The sequence below is a fragment of the Apteryx rowi genome, unplaced genomic scaffold (genome assembly GCF_003343035.1).
Source record: "Apteryx rowi isolate R43461 unplaced genomic scaffold, aptRow1 scaffold_57, whole genome shotgun sequence".
Lineage (NCBI taxonomy): Eukaryota > Metazoa > Chordata > Aves > Apterygiformes > Apterygidae > Apteryx > Apteryx rowi.
Genome location: NW_020450838.1, coordinates 1,677,539 through 1,701,449, shown reverse-complemented (window position 1 = coordinate 1,701,449; position 23,911 = coordinate 1,677,539). Strand labels below are relative to the sequence as shown.

The window sequence follows — 23,911 nt, the reverse complement described above, 5'->3', positions numbered from 1 at the left end:
GTAAATTTACATCTACAATATGCATTTTTTTTAAATGGAACAGTGATACTGCATACTGTTTATGTTAAAAATCAGCCAATGTGCCAATGGGCTGATAAAAGCCATTTAGGTCAGTGGGGATCCTTCCACTGATTTCACTTGGCTTTGGATCAGGCTCTGTAGTTATGAACCAGTGTATTAGTAAAAGAGGATGGTATAATTTAAGAGTAAATTGCTAAAAATGTTACAGGTGATCTTGGGGAATTCTGGGAATTTGTTTTTATGTCTGAACAATTCTTGAGATTTTCTTTCTGCTGTGTTGTAAGTTCAACAAGTAAGTGTACACTGACATGTAAATCATTCCCTGTTCTAATTCCCTTTTTTGCTATGAAGCTCTTGCCAGAGCAGACAACTGGGGAAAAATAAAGTCTAATTTTGGGACATAGGTATATATTTGCCATCCTGTAGCTAAAGACCTGCAGTAGCCAAGGAGGAAGCTAACTTCTTGTTGATTTTTCTCCTTTTTGCCCTAAGCCACCATAACAGCATCAGTCCTGAAGCGTACCTTGCTTCATCTTAACTAATAGCATCCGTGACGCCATTGTCAAGGCCCATATGGTTCCTTGTTTCCTTTTTGGCCAGTAGAAGGTGAATGAATATTGAGGAAATAGCATGGGTTGCCTCACACCTCAAATGTGGCTATTACATGGCTCAAACTAATGTGAGCTTCCTGCCAAGGCAGCTCCAGGCCAATTCTCTCCAACAGCTGTGCTTCGGATGGGAGTTTTGCCTTTCCTGTTCTCTTTGCAGTGGCCAGTCTAAAATAGCTGCTTAATGCATGCAAAGATGTTTAAAATATGATACATCAATGAAAGTGGTTTAAAAAAAAACAGCTCAGTGTCATTATTCGTTGTTGTCCAGAACTGCTGCTATCTCAAGCAGACGATGCTTACCTTGCACATAACTTCATGTGCAGCTAATAACTTTTCCTAAGAAAAGGTGATCTCTTTTTATATACTCTAGCATGACACACTTTGACACACTTCCCCAGCATATGCTTCTGTCCAAGCACGTGCAAGCTAGTTGTTTGTCCGTGAGCATAATATTAGTTTCTTGGTAAATCTTCTTTTTTTTTTTTTATCAGCACTTTCATATCCTTATATTGATTTCCAATGACTGTCATCAAGATTGTCTTAATTAAAAAAAAAAAATTCACTGTAACTTTAAATGCTGTTCTAAAGAGTAAAATCGTGGTACTTGTTCATGTTCATGCAGTGCAAGGTCACTGTAAAGGCAGTAAATGTTCTCAGTTAATGGGTGGCATTCTCCCTACTACAGTATCTTGTAGCCCTTGAGCTGGAACAGAAAGTGTGCTACTTTGTGTGTGAAGCAGAAGGCCAAAACAACTTTTGAACTYATATTTATATGGCTTCTTCCAATTACTTATTTTTCTGAAACCGCATATCTTATCTTTGACTTTCTGTGTAGTTGACCAATTGGATTTGTGACTTTCAATCTCCAGGCTGGTGCAATAAAATTATTTGTATAGCTCTGAGGAAGGTGCTGGATGGTTTGCAGAAACATCAAATAAAAATATTTTCCTCTCACTAAAATGTGTATCTGTTAAGGGAGAACGCTGTAGGCTTTCAGATGTTTAAGTTTTTTTTCAGAGCTGGTTTTTGTGGTTTACGAGTTAAGATGTCATTTCCATTAGGTCTTAGAATTTATCTTGGCATCTACAGGAAGCGATATTCTGCCTATCCTTTTGCTTTGACATTTCCTGCTTTGGTTTCAAAAACTGTGTGTATACATACATACGCCTTGTTTTATAAAGAAAGGTGTTACTTCTGAATAGATTACGGAGCATCCAAACAGCATCCTGAAGGAAGCGATGATTGCATAAATATCATCTGTGATCTCAGCAGAAAGATTTTGTAATTGGTATTCAGCTGACAATTCTGGTGTCTGCACATAAGGCAGATGATACTGGAGCAGGGCGGGGGGGCAGAGAAAGGGTAAGGTTAAAACTGCTTTGGTCATGGTAGTGCAGAAGTGTGTGTTGGTGGGTGCATTTACACGACTAGAGCAAGCTGTAGTGACAAGGAATGTAAGGGTGGAGACTCTAAAGTACGGAGTTACTATATTTGCTTGATTGCAGTCTTGTCCTTTTAATACATCTTAGTGATGAGCAGATGTCATAATTCAACTTGCGTATTTTAGATTACCACATTTATTTTGAAGGTTTTTTATTTGTTTTATTGAAACTTCCACACCTATTGTATACCCTAAAATTTGAAGTCTTGATCTTTTAAACGGCTGCCAATCTCAGTTGCATATTTCTGCCATCTTCTCAAGCAAATCTGAATTTTTGGAAATTATAGTTCTTGAAGTTGTCTCTATTCAGAGGCATACAATTCCCTTTTCCTAGGTATTGCTGTTTATGGAAGAAGTTTCAGTCTTAAGCAGACACACTGCCTCCAGCAGTATTTGTAGCCAGCTCTACTTTTGATGGTGCTTATTTCATCTTTCAGTAGCTTTGTGACTACTCTGTTTCCACTGTCTGGGTTTCTAATACAGCATTAATACTACTACCTCTTTTTCTGTTTGGAAAGTTCTGAAAAATTTCACTAGAAGTTACAAGTAACTATCTATAGATACCTTTAATTGAATTTAGCGAGGGGCGGATGCTCATTTGTCTTTAGATATTCTTGTATTYCATTCATTTGTTGGTTTCTCAAGCCAAATCAAAATGTTTTCAAATAGCTGAATTCAATTTTCTGATTTTTTTTTTCTATGTCTGACAGCAGTTAGAAAGAGTTAGAGCAGTCTGCTGTGTTGTTTGAGATAACCAGGAGCTCAAACAGAGGTTTATGAAACTTGAAATATTGGTGAGGACTTGCAGCAAAAATCTGTGGAGATTATAACTAGAGAATYAATTCTTCAGTTTCAGCTAGAAGACCCCATTAGGAAGAGCTTCTGAATACACTTGTTTTTTCTTGCTCTCTGAGAACTGCTGAACATACATTTCATCAATTCCTTTGACTTTTATTCTGCAGTTTATAATAAAAGAATGAAAGGTGAAAATTTACTTTTTTTTTTTAACAACCCAGAACATTGTAGCATATTAAAAAAAAAAAAAAAAGCCAGCTGCTCCCTCCTGAAGTTATGCCATCTATATCGTCTTTCTGATACTCTTCTGTCCTCTTTTTTTCCTGTCCAAGCAAATCCTTCTGTAGAGAAAGAAATATGTCTCTGCCTAGGAGGCAACCCACATCAAAAGGAGGATCTGATAGGCAGTCATTTCTGCTGTGTCTCCTAAAGCCTTTAGCTCTTTTCCATGATTCTTCATATTTTAACAAATGGCAATTTTTTTTAAGCTGGAAGTTTCCTGCTTCTTAACAATTTCTCAACTGAAAGATTGAGCAATGCTTAACAGAAGGTGAAGCAGAGTTGTGTTGTTTTTTTTTTTTAATTCTCCCCTTTCCAAGATAGAAGAAAGTGAAGTATACTGAAAATGCCTTTTCTGTTTTGTGTATAAATATATACATGAAAATGATTCTGTCTAGGTTTTTGTCATACTGCAGAGAGGAGATGGTATGAAACATGCAATAATTTCCTCATGACTTAGTAACATTTTTTTAGCTGTTTTTTTTTTTTAACATTTTTCTTGTCATTTTTGTAGAAATTTCAGGAATTATTCCAGACCTTTTTTCAGTATTCTGATTGTTTCCCCACCCATTTTTTTTTTTTTCCTTCCTTGATGGGTAACCTCAGTTTATGGAGGTTGCAGGTCAGGAAATATTCCCCTTACAAGACAGCATTTAAGCAGAGACTTAAATTCCTTTGAAACGAATGCTACTAGACTTATTTTTTAAGTTTTCTTTTTCAGAAGTAGACATAATAGGTATATTAATAGATAATATAGGTACTTTCAGCATTTACTGCACTGCAAAGAATTTGGCAGTGTCAGAWATCATAGAATAAAATATCAGAGAGAATTGAAGAAATGTCTATATTCTTCTGTTATTCATCCAAGAAAAGCAATAGTTCTATAGTGGAGAATAATCTGCTTTATCAAATAATGGCCTATTTCTGCCAGGCACTGGGTGCCTTTCATTTCCTATTGAAGCTGAGAGGGATTCAGTATGTTGCAGGTCAGACCATGATGAATACTAATGTCTTAATATTTGGTAGATCATTAGTATTTATTTGTAAAATGAAAGCAAAATTACTTCTGGCCTTTAGAACTAGGTCAAAAGGTTAATTCCATGCCCATTTCTAATTCAGTGCATTAATTGCTGCCTTTCTAATTATGTGTAAGACAATAGTTCCCGTTCATTTCGGAGAAGTCGAACTCCAGGTGACGCTTTGCATACACCGCTTCCTGCTTGCTTATAAGTGCATTCGAAACCATTGAGTGTGTCTTTGTGGGTTTTGCTTTTGAAAWATAAATCAGTATTCCTGATTTTTTTTCAGATCAATGCATATGTTCTGCCTAAAACTGGTGGGATGTGATATGCTTTATGACACACAGAGGATAAGAAATAAGTTTATCCATTTTTCACTTACTCAAGTATTAATACTCTTGACACCTTTGAGTTTGACCAAAAAAAGTCAATGTGAAATTAATAATGGTTTTTGTTTCTGTTACAGCTACACTGTACACATCCTGTATTTTGTTGGGTATATTCCTGAACAGTAGCGTACCAATATTCTTTGAGCTCTTTGTGGAAACGGTCTACCCTGCTCCAGAAGGAATTACCTGTGGAGTTGTTACCTTTTTGAGTAACGTGTTTATGGGAGTGCTTTTGTTTTTCCTCACATTTTACCATACAGGTAAGAAATATGAGCTACTTTGCAAATATAAATCTCCATGAAGACATACTTTTGTCAGTGAGGGGAAGATTTGCACATAGAATTTGTATTAATAATCAAATGTATGAATCCCCCTGTGTATCAGCGAGGGAAAAGAACTCTAATTGTTCTTCTGCAGATGCATGCTAATAGCACAATAAAATGCTTTGGTGCAAGATATATAGTCAGATTCCACTTGGAACTTGCTGTAGCCAGAAACCATCAAGATATGCACCATCGTCATATTTTTATAAAGGCCTGGATAATGCTGTGACCATTAATAATGTTTTTATCTATGCACATTCAAAACCACAATAAAGCTGATTCAATCTTATGCTTCAGGGGATAAACTTATTGCCCAGGAGGGGCAGAAGAGAAATGCCCTGTTTATGTTCAGCGCTGCTCAGTTGGCTGGGCATATTGCTGAGGATGAGAGAACATGTCATTTTTGGACCACTGCTCAGAGATGAAACGTTCATTTAGATAATCCGGTGGCCCTAATGAGGAAGAACAGCTTTTTGTTTGATATTTTCCTCAACTTCTTCATAGACTTTTTCTTCTCTCATGCAGTATTGGCTTCCTTGTAATTCCTGACCATAACCTTCAACTCACTATTTAGTAGGTTATAAAACATACTTTATTACTATAAACTGTAAAATAAGAACCCATGTTGCTTTAAAATAGAAGTGGTCTTTATTAATGCTTTTTAAAGTTGCAATTTTTTGTTTTAAATTTAGTAATCTGGGTGAATGTTTGCTTCTTGGTGCAAGATTTTTTTAAAACTCTTTTGCTTTGGAAGCCTTAAAAACTGATAACTTTCATCAGTGATAATTGATGAAACTGATAACTGTCATCAGTGCATCTAACTCTTACGTTAGTGTCTCCTAACCAAGAGGAGACTGACAAATTTTAGAATTAATTACATTTCAAATTATGAGGGTTACATTGTGGGGCATATTTTCAACATTTTGTTTCTTTATGACAAGTAATTGCATGCAGGATAATAACTATATTCTTAGTTCTGTCCTGTGAATGTAAATTGAGATAAATAAGAATTTTTTGATATTTCCATTGAACTCTGTCATTATAAAAAGCGAATTCTATCCGAGCTTCAGGCAATGTGATATTTAGTTTTGACTTTTGAGAGAATATTGTTTGGTTAATATTAATTGTCATGAGCTATATTCACATATACTATTATTTGCAACAYTTACAGTGGAGCGGAAAAGATTACATGGAATACTTTGGGGATATTTTCAGCACTTTTCAGAGTAACAGCCCAGTGTTTTGAATTGCTTAGTGATCAAATATTGGGGTACAGTGTGTTGCAMTGTTTCGATGGTCTGACTTCCTTCTGACTGAAAAATTATGTMGAGTGAACTCATACCCTTATAGGGTATTTGGGGCCATTTTATTTTTCCTCTAGTACTTCTTTCCGTAGCAGGTATAAGTAAATGCAGGTGAGGATAAACCTAAGATCAGTATATCCATACACTTGGAATCTTTTCCGTCTTTCTCCTAAGGGGGGAAAAAAGTTGTGCTCAGGATGATCTCTTCTCAGGGATGCAGTATCACCAGTGAGATCAAAAGTACAACTGCTCATGTGATCCCTGAGGTGATGCTGTTGGCTACTTTATTAAAAAGAAAAATCCTTTACAAGGTGGATAATGATCTTAAATATCTGCCTTTCCTTCGATTCAAATATATCCTCTAATGGCATTTAAGAAGCTTACAGGTAAACCAGAACTCGGTCAAATTCAGCTTGTTCCCTCAGCCTTGCTTTTTACTCCAAATAATCTTTCAGTAATTTTAATTCTGATTTCTCTCTTTTTCTTCTCAAACTCTGACATGTAATGTTCCAATTACGAAGGCTGTGAAGGAGCCAAGCCCTGGAAACTTTCCAGTGCATTGAAGCTTTTGATCCAGCTAATTCAGTTAAGAATGGGAAATTTAAGCCTTTCAGAAACCTTAGTCTAACTTCTAGCCCTTATCCTAAAACCAAAAGCTCAGTCTTTAGATATAGTTTCATTCTCCTTTTCTACAGTGAGTTCTAAATGGAAAAAAAAAAAAATCAACATTTAACTTGATGTGATCAATGTGCTAGTGTGAATCAGCAATGCTCTCTCGACTTTTAAAGCACAAAAAGAGATGAAGGATTTACAAGTAAAATTTGGTCTTTGGGGATATTTGGGTTAAAGTATGTTTAATCCAATTAAGCAGGAGTGTTGTTTTATATAGAAAATAATAGTGAAGCATTTGCCCATTGAATTCTGGGATTACATAGCATAGTCTTCTCCAAGCTAAGAAAGATTTTATTAAAGTTTTAATAAGATTACTACCTTAAAAAAACAACAACTGTAAATTGTTTGGGGAATTGGCATTGTTAAATATTGCTGTTTTCAAGGGGTTAATTTCTTAGGCTTTCTGACTTTTGTCCTTTCCATTGTGTAATATAAATTGTGCTTTTCTCTTTTAGCAACTTCTATTTAAGAAAATAGCACTGCTGAAGTCTTTAGTACGATAAACTCTCCTTCAATGTCTGAGTTAAGATTTTGTAAAATACTGAATAAGACTATGTCCGGCAAAATTGATGCTGCTTCAGTAAATTAAGACAGATTAAAAAAAAATAAAAAGTATTATGGTGCACTTGTTTCTGAATAAAATTGCTAAATAGTAGTCAAGTATCAGGCGATAGAGAGGATTTGCTGATTGTGGAACAGACACTTTTAAGAGCAGTACATTATGTCTAACAGCTAAAAAGAGGCTTCTGAAGAGCTGCTTATGCAACTAGCTTTAAATYGAATTCATTGTACTACGTATAAGTTTCTTCTGAGGAATTTAGTCTTCCCCCCTCCCCTCACCCCTGAACCATATAGCAGGTTTGACTTAAAAAGTCAAATCCTGCTTTTGCTTATGTGTTTTGGTTTTTTTGTTTGTTTTCAACCCACAGAAATCAAAGATCTAATGAGGAGAGTGTTCAAAATTCATTTATTCTCCATTAGTGATGATAGATTTCACCCCACCCCCCCAATGACATGTTCAATAAGGAGGATTGACATTAGCTAGTGGCATTGGCTATATATGGTGTTTTAAGTTTTATTTTGGTGTTTTAAGTTTTGGTAGCTTTAAACATGGAGCCTGTTCTGTAAATCTGAGATTGAATCTGTTTGCTGTTTTTGCAGAGTTTTCCTGGTTCAACTGGTGCCTCCCAGGGTCGTGTTTGCTCAGTCTGCTCCTCATTCTGTGCTTCCGGGAATCCTACGACAGACTCTACCTGGACGTGGTTGTCTCTGTTTGATAACCCAGAACTGGTGAAGGTTCAGAAGAGACCGGAAGTCAGTTTTGCAGTCTGCACATCTGCCTGGATTTGCACAGCCAAATAGAGGAAGAAAAAAGAAATTACAAGACTTAAGAGTGGCTTTATTAGCGAGAATGAGGGAAAGGTGGTTTCTTATGTCCAAGACCACCTTGATTGGCATTCATTACAAGGCGGATAAATGTGAAACTTGAGTGGTGATGAAGCTACCTGAAATGCAATATCGCTTATGTCCAGGTTCTAATGTCAGGACTTGGAGTCTTTATTTAAAAGGCTGTTCATGTAGCAGTGAAACGTACAATTCTTTACGTGTGTGTGTGTGTGTGTGTGTATGTGTGCCAACTCAAGGTTATATTAGGTGTCTGTACACACCGGGGTACCAGTAACCTTCGAGTCTTCTATCAGAATAGGAATAGTGAATAATCTTAACAGAAGGAAAAAAAAAAAAAAGGAAAAAATCTTTTTTAAAAAAATCTGTGTTTTAAATTACTAGTCATTAATATAATGAATGTCCTTTAAATAGTTAAGCTAAAATAATTTGGTGCTTGTACACTACATTTACATTCTAATAAAGTTATTTCTGATATAAGACACTGGTACCAGGGGTTTTAGCCATACTAAATGTCCCAAACAATCCTTGCAATGTTGTTAGAGGTGTTTAATTATCACCCTGGAGCACGTGTATACTGAATGATAGCTACAGCTGCCACTAAAACCTGACTTGCACAGATAGGAGGTAGCCTCTGAAATACCACCATGGTTCTGTGTGTCCTCAATAGAAGCCATCTGTGGTATCTCAGAAGTTTATTGCAGAGTCACTGTTGGTAAATGTTGCTGTTTTAAAGGCCACCACTGTGTTACCCTTTCATCCCCCATCTCCAGTACTACCTTTTTTTACCATGAAGACCTGTTCATGCCCCTAAATGCAGTTGGTGTGGATGTTTGAGTCCTGCTACTTCTCTTCTGATACTCTAAGGTATGCATGTTTTTTAGGATTAGTTTACAATTGAGGGTGCCTAAACTATATAGTTTGTTAATCTAAGTCTTTAAAATCAGTTTTCTGAAAATTTTTTCTAGTTAATGAGGTGCCCCGATGGCGAAGTGACAATGAGGAATGACTTACGAGTTTTGGCATAACATGGGAAATATAATGCCAGCTCTTTTTATCAGTACTAATTTGTGGTCTTTCTGGCCCTTATTTGAACATAAATATTGAAGACACTTTGAATAGTTTTTTAATCCAATTTTAAACCTGCTAATAATTTCTTAATTATATGCTTATATTTCATTTGAGCATCACTTACAATATTTCCATTTGTGTTCTATGCTTTGTGTTAGACTTGTGTGTGTGCATATTTATATCTATGTATTCACAAATAAAACTTATATATATTTTATATATATAAGTTATATAAGGGTATGTGCTTACATAGGCTTATTTTAAGTAATCATGTCTCTGGATGGTGGTATGCCACTTGTTGTAACTAAACAAGTCACTGCCGTGAATGAAATTGCACACATACGCTGTCAGTGACTTGATTCTTTTTTCTTTTTTTTTTTGGTGGGGCGAATGCTTTCCTATAGTAGCTATTTTTTAGCAAGGGGTGCGTGCGCATGTTTGAGGATGTTGGCGTGCAGTGTGCAGCTTCAGTAGAAGTTTGAATCAAGCGCCCTCTGCTCCTATGAGGGGCTCTTCTCTGCCACTTTTGAGCGACACGGTCACTGTCAACTCCCTCAGATAAGACCTGGATGGACTGAGCGCTGCCTTCAGACACGTATCCGTTCGTTCCGTCTTCTCTCCTTTTGCAGAGAGAATATGTCATTACTACCTTCAACTCAGGAGTGTGCAGTAAAATAAAATAAGCTGTTCCATGGCATCTACTTTTATGTTTTCAGAAGAATGGATGTATTTACTGCAGTAAGGAACAGGAAATGGACTTCGCTTATTGCCTGTATCAGCCACTAAAAGATCTTTTCTCTCTTGAAACGGGCTCTTTGTAGACAATGAAACTAACTTAGGTTGAGATAACTAAATCGATCTAACCAGCGCATTCAAAAGTGCCGGCATCATCCTTTTATCGTTTTTCAGATGAATGGTATTAACTGTCCAGCTTCTTTTTACTATGTTTTCGTGCCTGAATAGTTTCAGTATCCAGTAGCTGCTGCTACCTATTGTCTTCTGCAAACCGGAGCAGCTTGCCAAGGGTTTGATTGGAGTTGCGTTGTCATGGCAGGACTGCGAGCCTGGATGGCTCTTCGGAGCTCTGCTTCTGCAATTTACTGTGTCTATATTAAGATTAAAATTGCACAGTTCAGGCACTCTCCCGAGTGACAGAGATTTCCCATCCTTTCAGTGTCCCGAGTATTTTAAGATGGAGAAGCACTTGAGGCCGTATTCAGGCTGTCACCTGCTGTTCCTCTGTGCCAGAGAGCAGGGAGCAATTCAAAATATTTGTCAGGGCTGCCAGATCCAGACTCTCCGTACAGCTGGGGGAGGAGAGCGAGCATCTTGTTTTAGATCCCCTCAGTTGCACTTCTGAGGCAGTGCGAATTGCTCTCTGCTCTCCTGAGCTTAGATGCTTTGGTAGAAGTGTCTGTGTCTGCCTTGGGCACTCTAGTGCGTGGTCTAATTATGGCGCTCAGTGCCTGTGCACCAAAATGCAAACGTTGCCTAGGGCTGAGCGGTACGGCAGGGCTCTGCTGAAGGCCTGTGCTGTGATGACAGGCACCGTTCTGCACTTCGCCCTCAGCCTGAATACCCAAGCAGTCTGATGGAAACCTGCCTGCGTAAGAACCAAGGGATCGCTCCCAAATTACTTGAAGTAATTTGGGAAGCCTGCAATTTTGGGTCTTTAAGATTTTATCAAATTAGCAAGTCTGGCTTGGCACAGGAGGTAGGCAGTGCAAATGTTCTTTCTGAGATGTCTAAGATAACTTATCTACATCTGATATCAGTAGCAGGATTTTTCTTTGGAGGAGCAGTCCATTTCATGTCAGTACCCTGACTGAAGCCCATGGGAATATTGCTCGAACAAGGGTTATCAAATTGGTCCACCCTTGTTCTGTTTTACCATGGGTAAAAGCTTTCAGGATAATAACACTTTATTGAAAGTGAGAGTTTAAGACCAGAGGGAGAGCCCTAAGCAGTGCTAAGGCACGGTGGCCCTACGTTGCTTTTCATCTGGACACCCAGAATAACAATTTTTCTAAGTGCTGCAGAGCCCCTTGAATATGAATAATTGTGCTGTGTTTTGTATTAAAATTGCAAGGAAAGATGCTCTACAGTGACTACRCTCTCTTTAATAGATCCTCATTTTAAGTAGATTTATTCTGGGCTGCTCCTCAGGTTTCTGCTTGGCTCAGTAATAACTCTGAATTCAKCTCCCAGTTCGGCTGGCTCTTTCTTCTTGCTAGCTCTTGAGCTGTGTTAACTTTCATGCTGCTAATGAGGAAGCTAAGGTTTAGAAGAGCTAGGCTCCACTTAGAGCACTGTTTACTATAGCTCTTCACCACTTTTAACCATTAATTTCCCTTTGATTCCTTTGCATTCCTCAGTGACCTTCTGCTCCCTTCATTTAGTGTCTGTGCAGGTACTGTAGAGAAGCACTTTCGAGTTCCCAAGTCAATTTTAGATTGGCCGAGTATATATTTAATAAGCATAAGAATAGTGATTTTTAGAAAATCGTGCAAGCAGGAGGAAGGTGCAAACCCAAAGGATTTTACATGTTCTTTGTACCATGTATGTGAACAGATAGTCTGTTAAAAGAACAGTATAATTTGCCTGAAAATTATAAATTTGGCTCCTACGCCCATGGAGGCCAAACTGGTATGTACCATGCACTGTATATTCAGGTTTGCAGCATGGCTGAGGCATTGCAAATCATCCAACAGGTCTAAAACGAACAGGAGTGGGATGTCTTAAGTCTTCAAGTGAGTTGGAAAATGCCAGGCTGCATCTGTGCTGGCATTCGTAACTCCACAGAGTGATAGGCCGATGGATCGAATAAGGGGAGGAGAGGTTTCTGTAGGGCAGTTAAACACTGAAATACTGGATTGAGTTGATCAAATCCGTCAAAAACTTGAAGTTGCTTRATGACAGCAATGTTAACACCTGGCTTTTTCTGCAGTAATGTTCGTTAAACTTAGCAAGTGAATGCATAGCCGTACATTTAAAAAAAAAAATAAAAAGCAATGAATTGATTCATATGCATGTATTGACTGCTGCTAGAAAGGGAAGTGCTGTTCAGGTTGTGAGGATTGACTAAAATATGAATGGGGATTATACAATTTACCCAGTGGATTTAATTGTCCCGTAATGCTATGACAGTGGGGGGGGGGGGGTTAATTGTTACTCTTCCTTTCTTATTTTGAGTCACTTGAAAGTGTTAATTTGTATTTGCAGCAAAAATTTTGCGTTTTTCATGTTTCTTTTTCTTTTTCTTTTTTTGACTGTAAGTATAGATCATTATAATAATTTGGCAAGATAACTGCTACACTTGTATGAATCTGCATATTGGTATTTGGCATCGATATTTGCTGTTGGTATCGCTATTCTCAATGTTGTGATGCGCCAGGCTTTGAGAGGGGATACGGTGCGTGTGAGGGTGTGGGAGAGACTGCGAGGGCACGAAGGAGAGAGAAGGGGATAGTGGAAGTCGCAGACACGCCATCGCGTAAGGTTAAATGCTGCCCCACTAAAGCGAGCAGGGATTTCTTCTGTGGCTCTAGGACGTGGATCACAGAGTCAAGGCTGTGGAGGAGGTGGGCAGGTGAAAAAAAATAAAGAGAAAATCGTAATTGTAATTGCTGCCTTCCTTCTGACTGAGGGACAGTTTTCAGGCTTGCTCCTTTGTGCACGTGTGTGTGAGAGAGAGAGAGATCAAAATTATCAGCATATGGTTCATTCATTTCTCCGCAGTCGCTACTGATAAGACGTTGCTTGTAGGCGGCGTGGCCGTATCTGTCTTGCTCCATCACGGAGTCTAATTTCCGACGGCCTAGGCCAATATCAGTGGAGGCAGCAGCCACAGTAGCACCAGAAGATGATGTCAATCTGCTTATAATTTTTACAGTTTGTGCTTCAAGATGGATGAAACAGTAATAAATAGAGGAGAAAATCTCTCTCTGTCCAAAGTTTTGACAAGCAGAAGCAAATACTTGCACAGATGCTTCGGCTCTGGCTTTTCCCTCGGGATTGTCCCAAGCGGAGTGGCTCCTGCAGGAAGCGTTTGCGGCAGGACTGTGGGGAGAAGAGATGGGTGCTGAGGAGGAGGTGGAAAGGGCTGCAGCGAGGATCTCCATACGACATTGTGTTCCTRGGTGTTTGGCTTATGCATTTTCTGTGGCCCGGTTTGAGCTGTATTAAGGGGATCTCACCTTCAGGGATACCTCCTCCCTCTGCACGTCTGTGAAACAACTCGGGCCACTCAAAATCCAGGCTCCTCAAGTTAAATGCCTTTTGGAAATTTTGGCTTTCTGTTTTCTTAAGCTAGGCCTTCACCTTATTCCCAACTCCAGTGTTTGGATGAGCGCTTCAGCCTCCCCTCCTGCAGGGGTGATGTGGTCTCATGGCACTTTAGGAAATATATTGCTGAGTTTGTGGGTTAATTGCTGATGCTTCCTCGAGAGGTTTGTTTATTTGGCATGGTCTGACCTGGCATCTAGGAGAGCGGATGGAAATTGTTTGTCTTCCTGGTGTCTTCCAGCTGCTTTTGCTCAAATACTTTCTTTATGCTGCTTTTGTGGATTGCCCTCGGAGGTGAACGCAAGGTGAATGAAGAGAGTTTTGTGCCGTCTTGGATGGCTTAAAATCCTTCCTGATGTGCACAACACACACAAACTTTCTCAAGGATGAGATTCTTAGCTTTGTTTTATGTCTGTGACACCATTTGTTCTTGAACAAATATTGTTTTGGCATTCAGCTTCAAGTGACGCATGCAGAAGTACTTTAGTCACTGGTTTTTCAAGGTGTAGCAGACAAGGAATGTGTRACTTGCTCTTTTCAATAAAAGCTTTTTCTTTCCTGGTGTCTCACACTGCTAGCTTCCCCCAAGTGATTTCTTCGCTTGTATCCAGACAGATTTGTTATGCTCGCTTTGTATTGCTACATGAAGAAAATATTATGAGCAAATGGTAGGGATTTTTGGGTTTTTTTGTTTTTCTTTATGAGCGCTTTTCCTCTTCATGCTCAGGCCGCTTCTCCAACCTTGCTCCATCTGTATGTGAAAGCCAAAAAACCCCCCTGTGTTTTCCTTTGCGGAGGTGACGTGTGGATTTGTGATAAAGCCGGGGCTGGTGGCGAGAGCCCGGGCTCCGCATTGCTTTATTACAGAGCCGCTCGTGACTGAGGGACGGGGTGCGCGGGTGCGCGGTGCCTCGCCTCCCCGCGTGTGAACGGCGAAGGCTGCGTAGCCGCGCGCCTCGCCGAGGCACCGTCACGCTGCCTTCGGGCGCGCGAGGTGCTCCGGGGTCCTGCGAGAGAAGGGTGCGGGGACAGGGCAGAGGAAACGTCCCGCTGAGGTGGTGGTGCTTCCTCGGCCTTGAGAGCGGTGGGAAGTGCCGACCCTGATTCGCTTGAACAGTCGCTCGAATTTGTTTCGAAGTTCTCGCTGCCCTTCGCTGCCGCCCCGCGCTGTCACCACCGYGAGCCTCGTGCGGGGCTTAAGCGGGCGGCGGGTACGCGTGTGCCGGGGCCGTGGCGGGCAGCGTCGCAGGAGAGGCCACGGCACCTCCAGCGCGGCAGCGGCTCCTTTCGGGCGCCAAGTCGCGCGTCCAAGCAGCGCCGCAAAACGCCCCCRGCTCGCGCCCTCCTCTAGCTGCAAAACCTTTGGTTTCCGGGTTTGAGTGTATTTTCCAAATGTGGCTGCCTGCCTGTCTGCAGGATCCTGTAGAAATACTGATTAAAATCTCTTTTGCCTGCATAGTTTATCATCTTCAACAGTGCATTTTAGAAATAAAGTATCTGCTAAGGTGGAAAGACTGGCTTAGGACTGGGGATTTTTAAAATTATGTTAACATATAGAAAAATAAGAGGGTTTTATGTGTTGGAGTGCATCTTTATAAACAATCCTCAAACTGTAAGACTGTTCAATTTTACTGGAGTTTGTATGCATTTTACTTTTGTAAATTTTTAATGATTTGATAGAATTTTATTTTAGGGCRAATTCTACTTTTTGTATGCAATATTCTGATGTGATGTATTTTTATTTTTCAGAAAATAATGTTTAAACCACTATATACTTGTAGACGTAACACATCCATCMTGTCATTTCTTTGGAAAACTGGAATCTTACCGTGGAGTGCGTGCTACTTGGCGTACCGGGTGTTGCACATTAAAAGGATGACTCACATCTCTTGCCATTATTATTCGTTAATTCTGAGGGGGGACGAGGCCTATGATAAAAATCGGGGCTGTAAGCATAGAGGTGACACCRAGGAGGCTGAGGTTGCTGGTGGGAYGGGGAGGTGGGATTTSAAGAGGAAAGGGGCTTTCCATGGGCTGATGGTAGAGGCACTGCTGGAGATGCAYGCAAAACGCGTCCTTGCTCGTGCTCCATGAAGAGCAGCGTCTGTCCGTCCGTGGCAGCGCAGCCCTGCAGAGCGCCCGGCGGGGACCCTGCGTGCTGCAAGACTTGCTGTTCCTCGGCATGGTTTTGCTCATCTGACTGCTTAAACGGCAGGGGGTTGGGACTCACAAACACATCCCCACCATAGACTCCCTGTCTCACCAGGCTCAGCCAGGTGGTGATACCTTCTTCCCATCACTCCATCTCTTTCTGTCTACCTGAATTACAACTTCTGCGGCCTTTTTGTACCATGTGCGCACACATGGGGTAAAAGGAGCCACAGACTCCACAGATGTGTCAGCGCTCTTAGGACAGAAATCACAACTCATCCTTTGGGACTGAGCGATCTCTCTTGGTCTTTGCCACCTGCCCTGAGACACTGCTTGCTTTCTTTGTCCCTTTAGTCATTTTGTGGGGGCTCTTGGCTCCCTACGACGTCTTCTTGACTCTGATTTCACATCCTGCCTCATCCACGTTCAAGCCTGCGGGTGCTGCAAGCCAGTTGGGTTTGCTGGCTGCTTCCATTAATATTTCGGCTCGTGCTTTTGGAAATGAGAGCCCTAATAATAACCTCGCTTGTGTTTATTCTTCATTTAATTGAGACAGACTCAACCTGGGATCTCTTGATCCATGTTTATTTTCTGTGACCGGCTCTTCAGTAATGTCCTGACTACTCACCGAGGCAACTTTAAAATAGCCTCACGTCCCATTAGTGCTCTGGAGAAATCTGTCAACTCTCGGATCGTGGAATATCGGGGCCCCGCTATTCTTAGTAACAGCCACTTTCCAGGCTATATATGGGAGCTTAAGGCTCTTCTAATGATACAAGTCCTGGTCGTATTTATCTTTGCAGTGTTACAGGCATTTCTTCCCATGGAGAGATCAGGGCCCAGGGTCCGTCTCGGATCCCTAATGCGGTTTTGGGCATCGGCCGACCCTCTGTGCCCATCAAAGGGATTTTTAACCCAGTTTCTCTTGGGAGATGATGGGAGATGTTTGTCCCTGTGGCACAAGTGGAGGGGTGGCCTGGGAAAGGCACCGGCGACGGTCGCGGGGTTTCACCCGGCAAGCAAGGCGCTCGCGGCACCCGCTGGTGCCCGTCGGCACGTAAATTGAGTRCAACAGGAAAATGATTTCTGCCGAGCTGCTAGGAAGAAACGCATGAACAAAACGYGCTGTTGCTAAGAAATGGGAAAACAGAAAACAATAACGTGGCTGCTGCCAGAGTAATAAAAGTGTGTCAGCCTCGTGCCTGGTCTCTCATTCCGATCGCTTGCTTATGATGGGAAATTAAGCGCTGCAGAAATGGGAATTGCTTCTGCTGTGGCCGTCAATGCTTCACATCATGGAAATATCAAATGTTTCCGCTTGCTGTTCGTCACGCTGGAGGGGAACAGCCTGTCGCTGGCGCCAGCATCTCCAAGATGGCAGCGAACAGGCTCCGGGAGGGTTTGGAAACTATGGGAAGCGGCTGGGTTGGAGGGGCCAAGCTTTAAATTACTCAAGATACTCAAATTGCTTCAGTTGCTTCAGTTTTTCAAAGATATCAAACTCGGAGGTGACAGATAGCTGTGACCAGCAGCTGAATACTGGCGTTTCTTCCACGGCTTGCTGAAGCCCCCGTATGGTCTCTATAGCGTTAAAATTAGCGCAACCTCATCTTGCACGACCTCRAGTTTGGGCCATGGCGTGGTCAGCGTAGGGGCAGTCACAGCACAGGAAGGATGATGAAAAACTCAGCCATGGTACAAATGTTATCCAGAAGCGCAGCCCGGCAAAGCAGCACAAAGCGAGCGTCCAGCTGGGCGCCGCGTCCTTCGTTCACCAGGTCGAAAGCGTCCTGCTTCTCTCCCTTTCTTACAGTTTACGTGTTGTCTACTCAGATGGACGATTCAACAGACCCTCAAGTGCTGGGGGGGGTGGGTTGGGGCTGGTCTTGCAATTTTTTTTCCCTATTGGAAATGGGCTCAGACCCCAAGCGGGTGCCGCAAGGCAGCTGCATCGCCCGGCCGCTCGCCAGGGCTGCAGGGGAGGCAGCAAAAGCCTTGCGAAAAACCACGCTGCCGCGGGCTTCTTGCTGCAGGCAAGCGGCAAGAGCGGGGCTCAGTTCGGCGAGGGGCCTCGGCTGGGTTTGCCGCGACTCGTTCTCGACGGCGCCCTGRGACCGATACGCAGCTGCTTATTAGCTTGCAGCGGTTGCTAATTGTTCGTCTGATGCTCGGTTTCAGCAGCTTTCCGAGCGCTGCCGTTAACCTGCCTGGGCTGCAATTCCCGGCCCCTCTTTTCCCTCTGCAAAGCCGGTCCCAGCTTTTCCCTCGCCCGGGCCGGTCCCAGCGAGCGGGGCAGGAGCACGGCCATGGCCGGGGAGCCAGCGAGGCGCATGGGCCTGAAGTCAGGGCACAGCTAGAAGTGAAGAAGCCCTTTTTCTTTTTTTTTTCTTTTCCTTTTTTCTTTTTTTTTTGCTGCATTTCTTGTACATGGTCCCTTAGYTCTGCTCTTGGCGGTGCCAAACCAGCGTGCAGGACAGCGGGGCAGGTGCTACGGTGCCGCGGGAAGCTCTGCCCGGCTCCCGCGTGTCCGGCGCCGCGAGTCCGCCCGCTGCAAAGCAGGGCCTTTCTAAAGCTTCGGCTTAATAAAAAGTAGGCAGGGAACCTCTGCGATAACAAAGTTTTGCCTGTTTATGTCACACAGTTAAGACTAATAATAAAAAATAGTACAGGTGGGAAGCACAGTGAAGGTGAGAGACTAAAATGCAATGGGGTTACAAAGGAAACTGTTATGTTAATGAATCAAATTAGCGACTAGAAAAAGACTGATGTGATAGGGTTTTTTTAAGGGCATCGGAAATAGGTTCCAATAAGAAATTTTGCTTTAATTGTGTGCAGGGAAAGTCCTGATGCAAAGCAAAACTATGCAGAAATGGCCTGCCTCTGTTAAAGTAAAAGCAACTGGGGAGAAAGAAAAAAATCTTATTCACAGCAAGTTTGTTTTTACTGATCTTGTACTTCTCTATTACTTTTTAATGGTCTGCATTGAAAAGAAATTCCTGTATGCACACTTGAGAATATGAAAACACCCAAATGCTAGCCTATGATTTAGTGGGATTAAAGTATTATGTATGCAGGTGTAGCATGTTTCAGGTTATTAGTAATCCAATCTATTTTTTACAACATTATGGCGTAATTTTCTGTATAAAATTTCAATGTAAGTCTTGAGCTGTATCGGAACATAAACTAAAATGTTCCTGACTCTGTCGCTTTCCATGGTCTTTACTTTGATTAATAAACGCAACAAGAGCTATAACATTCTTCAGTAAGAGCCTATGATCATCCTTCAGTCAGAATGTGTTCCTCATTTTATTATAACTTTTCACAGTAATATGTAACAATCGAGAAGGCTCTGGGATACAATTTCACCGCAGCAGAGCACGTGCATCCGAAAGGCTCTGCAGAAGACGAGCCTGTTTTTGCCTCATTGCAGCCAGCTAATCTCCTTGACAGAGCCGGAAGTTGTGTCCTTGGAGAGCATCAGCCACGTGCTTTCCTGGACGGAAACTGGAAAGCAGAAGTGAGGATCAAAATGCAAAACTGGGCAGGGATTTGGCACCCCAATCTGCAGAGAGCTTTGCTCTTTGCTCATTAGATACCTTACTCAGAAGTATGATTTTTTTTTTTTCAAATGCACCAGATATTTGGTGTTTAGCTGTGCTCCACTCTATCAACAACAGCTTGCGCTGGAGGGGAGTAAACTGCCGTAGCAGAATTTAACGTTATACCCAGTGACAGTATTTTGCAGCCATATAGTCTGTGATCACGACAAATAAAATCCAAACTCGTGCAGCAGGATGTGGCCCRGTTGCAGAGAGAAATGGCACACGCCGTTAGGCTCCTGCAGCCCTGCACAAGTGCYGAGTGAGGTTTGCTTGGCCCTTCGCAGCCCGTGCATTAACCAGGGTCAGGAGAAACCTCCTCTGAGCTGCATCTGACCTGTCCCGTCAGACCTCCTCGGGAGGCTCTGCATCGTGCTGCATTAGCCGCGGCGGGGAAATAATTCACAAGCCTGCCAGGTTGTTCTGTTTTATTTCTGAATTATTCTTTACATTGTACAATATATAAAAATACAGAGTACCCCCCCAAAAATTCACAGTGTCTAAAGGCAGTGATTACAGTCTAGGTCACCTCTATACTAAAGTACCATCAAGTTCAATTGCATAGGAAGGGTGATGTGCCTTCACAACAGAGTCCAATGATACTCTCCAGGTTTTTGCTGTTTTGGGGCAAGCATTCTGTGTTCTGGTAATAATTTCCCATTTATCCAAGATCTGGTATTGCATCTGTCACTCTCCCACCTCCATTACAAGCTAAATCATATCATTGACATTTAACACACTGTTCTTCCCCTCCTAACGTTTCTTCTGTGGGAATGGTCCTAATTAACTCTATCTGTTTAAAGTATGCGCACTTTTGGATGTTATCTAAGGAGTTGTGTGTGGATGTAAACCACACTATCAGGCAGCTGGCTGGCTTTTACATTGTTTTGACAGTTTGGTACTAAAAACATTTTGCCTCGGTTATTAATGGCCTATGCACGCTGACCTCCGCTTGACTCCCTGGCACGCGCATTACACAGCGCTCCAGCTCACAGGGGTTTCAGCGTTACAAGAGTAGAGCGTTAATATTATTCACAATCAGATTCATTAAAAAAAAACACATTGGGAATTCCAGAAAGCCAAACACTGGTCATATTTCACTGAACCATCTCTAATAGCGGGGGCAGATTTGCAGATGAGGCAGGAGGCAGAAGAGATCAAGTTCAGGAACCAAACTTGTGTTGAAGATATTGAACACTCATATTTGTGGCTATCAAAACAGTGGGTTGCTGGTTTTGCTCCTCCAGCCTGGACAATTACAGAAACTAAAATTTCCCAAGGGTCCACATGAGGAATTCACAGGCAGATTGGGTGAGACCAGCCAACCCCACCAGGATCTGTGCTCTAAAGACTTTTTCATCCAGGTTTGAAGGCTCTAGAGACTGGACAGTATCAAAATTTATGGATTTGCTCACCTACCCCAAGCCTGTTCCTGAAGCCTTCTGAAGTTTGTTCCTAACAGGCTTAAAGGGGAGATGCACCTGTACAAGTCTGATCCTTGGGCAGAAGGGCATTAAATGACCTGTTGAAAAAAAAAAAATCCCTCAAACCAAATTTACTGGGTATTTCTTCATTACGCCAGAGAAGTCCAAGGGGTGCTGCGCCATGCCTTGCATGCAGGCTAGCTCATGGGCGCGACGGGGCAAGAAATGTATGTGGAGCCTCAATCACGACCACGGGAAGCGCCATGGAGATCCGGGGCGCTGGGCGCGGACACTCACAGCCTGGCGGCTTCTTGGGGCCCCTCGGAAAGCCGTGGGTTTGCWGGGTTGCTCTTCCCTAAATTTTGTGCTAAATCCTTGTTGGGTAACAGTAAGGCAAGTCTTATAATGCCCATCAATAACTCAGAAAGCAACTGCTAAATTCTTTAATATTTAAGTAGAAAATGACATTTGTTCCAGTTCTAATAGATGATATGTTTTGCTCTAATGGTATAATATTTGTTACTCCTACTTGCTATTTTAATTTTATTTGCACAATTACTCCCTACTTATAATTACAAAAACAATAAAGCGATACACATGAGAGACTCAGGAGGCTTATTCAGAAAATATAAGCAGCAAGAATCTTTTACTTAGTCATTCTTAACCAGAATGATTTAGAGGAGAATCAGCATTTCTAACTAGAAAAATCAATTTTCTTCACAATTAAAAAAATATTTTGCATTTAGCTCAGAAGTGTGTTTTGTCAAATCTAATGGAAAGGATACCAGATTTTTCACAGGTTTTTTTTTTTCAGTTTGTCTCTGTGGGATTTGAATACCAGCACTACCTTTCTTCTTCTGCTTCCTCTGCAGGCATTTTGCTGTATATATATGTATGTATATGTATTTATATACACAYATATATATAGCATGTATATATTATAAATAAATACAGTATCTATCCACTGATAGATGTATACACTATTACAAGAAAGAGCAAGTTGTTACACAAACTCTACATTTACATTTATATATACAGATATATAAATATATATCTGTATATATATATATATATATATATATATAAAAACTCTCCTGCACACTACATTTGGTACAAAGAATAAATCAATCTCAGTGGACAGCAATTTCCCCTTCAGGTGGCCTTAACATCAGATTAACACTGGTGGTGTCAAGCTGTCTGCATCAGCCGTGGACTCCATCCTTGCTCTCTGCTGCTTTCGAACAACTCTCTCATTTTCTAAAAGGAAGGCATTAAGAACGGTGGTGGTAGCACAATGCACATTCTTCTCCTGTGGCATCTGCACRTTTCACACGTTTAAGGGCAGCCCTGGCTCGTACATTCAAGCACAGCTTTAGCGCAACAGCCCCTCTTGCCCTGTGGGGTTACCGTTGGCGGTTTGCACGTGTTACTTCTGGSGGGTGGGACGTGGCCCGAGGGCAATCGCAGCCCGTAGCCGGGATAACTCTGCAATACCCCTGCCCCTTCTGGAGACAGTAATGCGGCCRCTTGCACGGAGAAAGAAAACAAATGGCCTAATTATAGAAGTTTCCACTAAATATTTGGCCATAAGACTTCCGTCATATTGGACATGGCGTATACCTGAATCCTAGCCAAAGGGTTTGCACAGAACSAATGCTCCGAGGCCAACACAATAATGACCAGTGCTCTCCCTCTCTTTCTTAGAAGTTAAAGAAAAAATTATATATAGTGAGATGATTCTTTTGGAAAGTAATGCTCCAGAACTAAATGCATTTCCAGTGTACTTTAAGATGATACTAGGAATCACAGGAAATTTCAGCAAGTTTAACATCCAACTGCAGGAGCAATTCAATCTACTGCAGATACTACAGACTTGATGATCAAGCTGCTGAATTACCTGGATCACGAGAGTGTCACTGCATTTGGTGTCATTAACCTGCCACACATTAGAGAGTCCATAAAAAAATGCAACCCTCACATTGCATTAACGTTGTCCTTAAAGAGCTGCACTCTCATGCAAACATTAACTGAGTAATAAGAGTCCTGATTTCTCTCCTTTTCTCTCTCTCTCTCCCTCCCGGGTTCTACTTTCTGCTCGAATGAAGTCTGCCGACTCTGTGACTGCCAATTATAGGAAAAAGGGCTGAATCCATTTGGATGGCTGGTAAGAAGGAACGTCTTGACGAAACTATAACCACATGCACCACCCTCGCAGCATCTGCCCTCCAATAGCCTACAAAATATGCACCTGTTGAGCACAATGGCAGTAATGACCTATCTATCTTGGCAAGTTGAACATTTAAATAATTCCAGCTGCTACATGGGACTTTCTTTGGAAAAAAATAGCCGTTTAAATCACGTTCTCAGAGAGGCTGAAAATGGAAAAATGTTTAAGGAGCAAAAAAAAAAAAAAAGAAAAATAGAAAATGAAAATAGTTGCGAGGTTTGCCTCACTTGCTCGCGTCCCCCGAACCACAGCTGCAATCCTGCCACATGTGTGATAACTGCAGAATGGGTCACCAACAGGGAATCTTCTGCAAGGGCAGCTCAGAGATGTCTTTAATCTTACAGTTGCTAGAGCGATCCTGGAAGCCAACATTTTCTTCTGACTCACCTAAATTAAAGCTGGGAAATCCCAGCGAGGTACTCTAATGTAATCATTTTCAACCCCTGGGCTATATACTTGTTAGAGCTACTTTAAGTCAAGATTTTCGGTGTTGCTCCAGGGGACGAGGCAATTCAGTGAGGCTCAGTTCCCCCGTGTGAACTCTTCACGGGCACGAGGCACAAAGGCAGCGATCCGCAAACGGGATTTAGGGGCCCGCGAAGAGCCCCCCTGCAGGCATTTGTGGCCGCTGCTGGCAGGCTCGTGCTCTGCGGGCGAGTTTGCCTGGTTCCCTACTGCAAGAGTTGCAGCAAGTCGCTTCTCGCAAAGCTTCAAGGCCTGCATCAGCTCGTAACCCCTCTGCTTCCCATCTGAGTGCATCTCTTTCAGGGCATCCCTTTCTTCCTCATTTCCCTTTGCTTCTCCCGGTGAAACCAGTGCCGAAGCAGGATCAGCCAGCTAAATTAGAAGAGCAGCTGCTGGAAATGATGGGCACCATGGAGGCAAGGCATCCTCAGG

The 23,911-nt window shown here is 42.0% G+C and overlaps 1 protein-coding gene across 2 annotated transcripts in view; it reads left to right on the top strand.

Moving 5' to 3' along the window:
* Positions 1–15,498, top strand: part of DIRC2 (disrupted in renal carcinoma 2) — a 70,560-nt gene extending 55,062 nt beyond the window's left edge. For both annotated transcript variants that reach the window (XM_026082185.1, XM_026082186.1), the window contains exons 8-9: positions 4,633–4,815; positions 8,016–15,498. In XM_026082185.1, the coding sequence (XP_025937970.1) occupies positions 4,633–4,815; positions 8,016–8,131 (299 nt within the window). In that variant the 3' untranslated portion in view covers positions 8,132–15,498. The remainder of the gene's footprint in view (positions 1–4,632; positions 4,816–8,015) is intronic.
* The last annotated feature ends 8,413 nt before the right edge of the window (positions 15,499–23,911 follow it).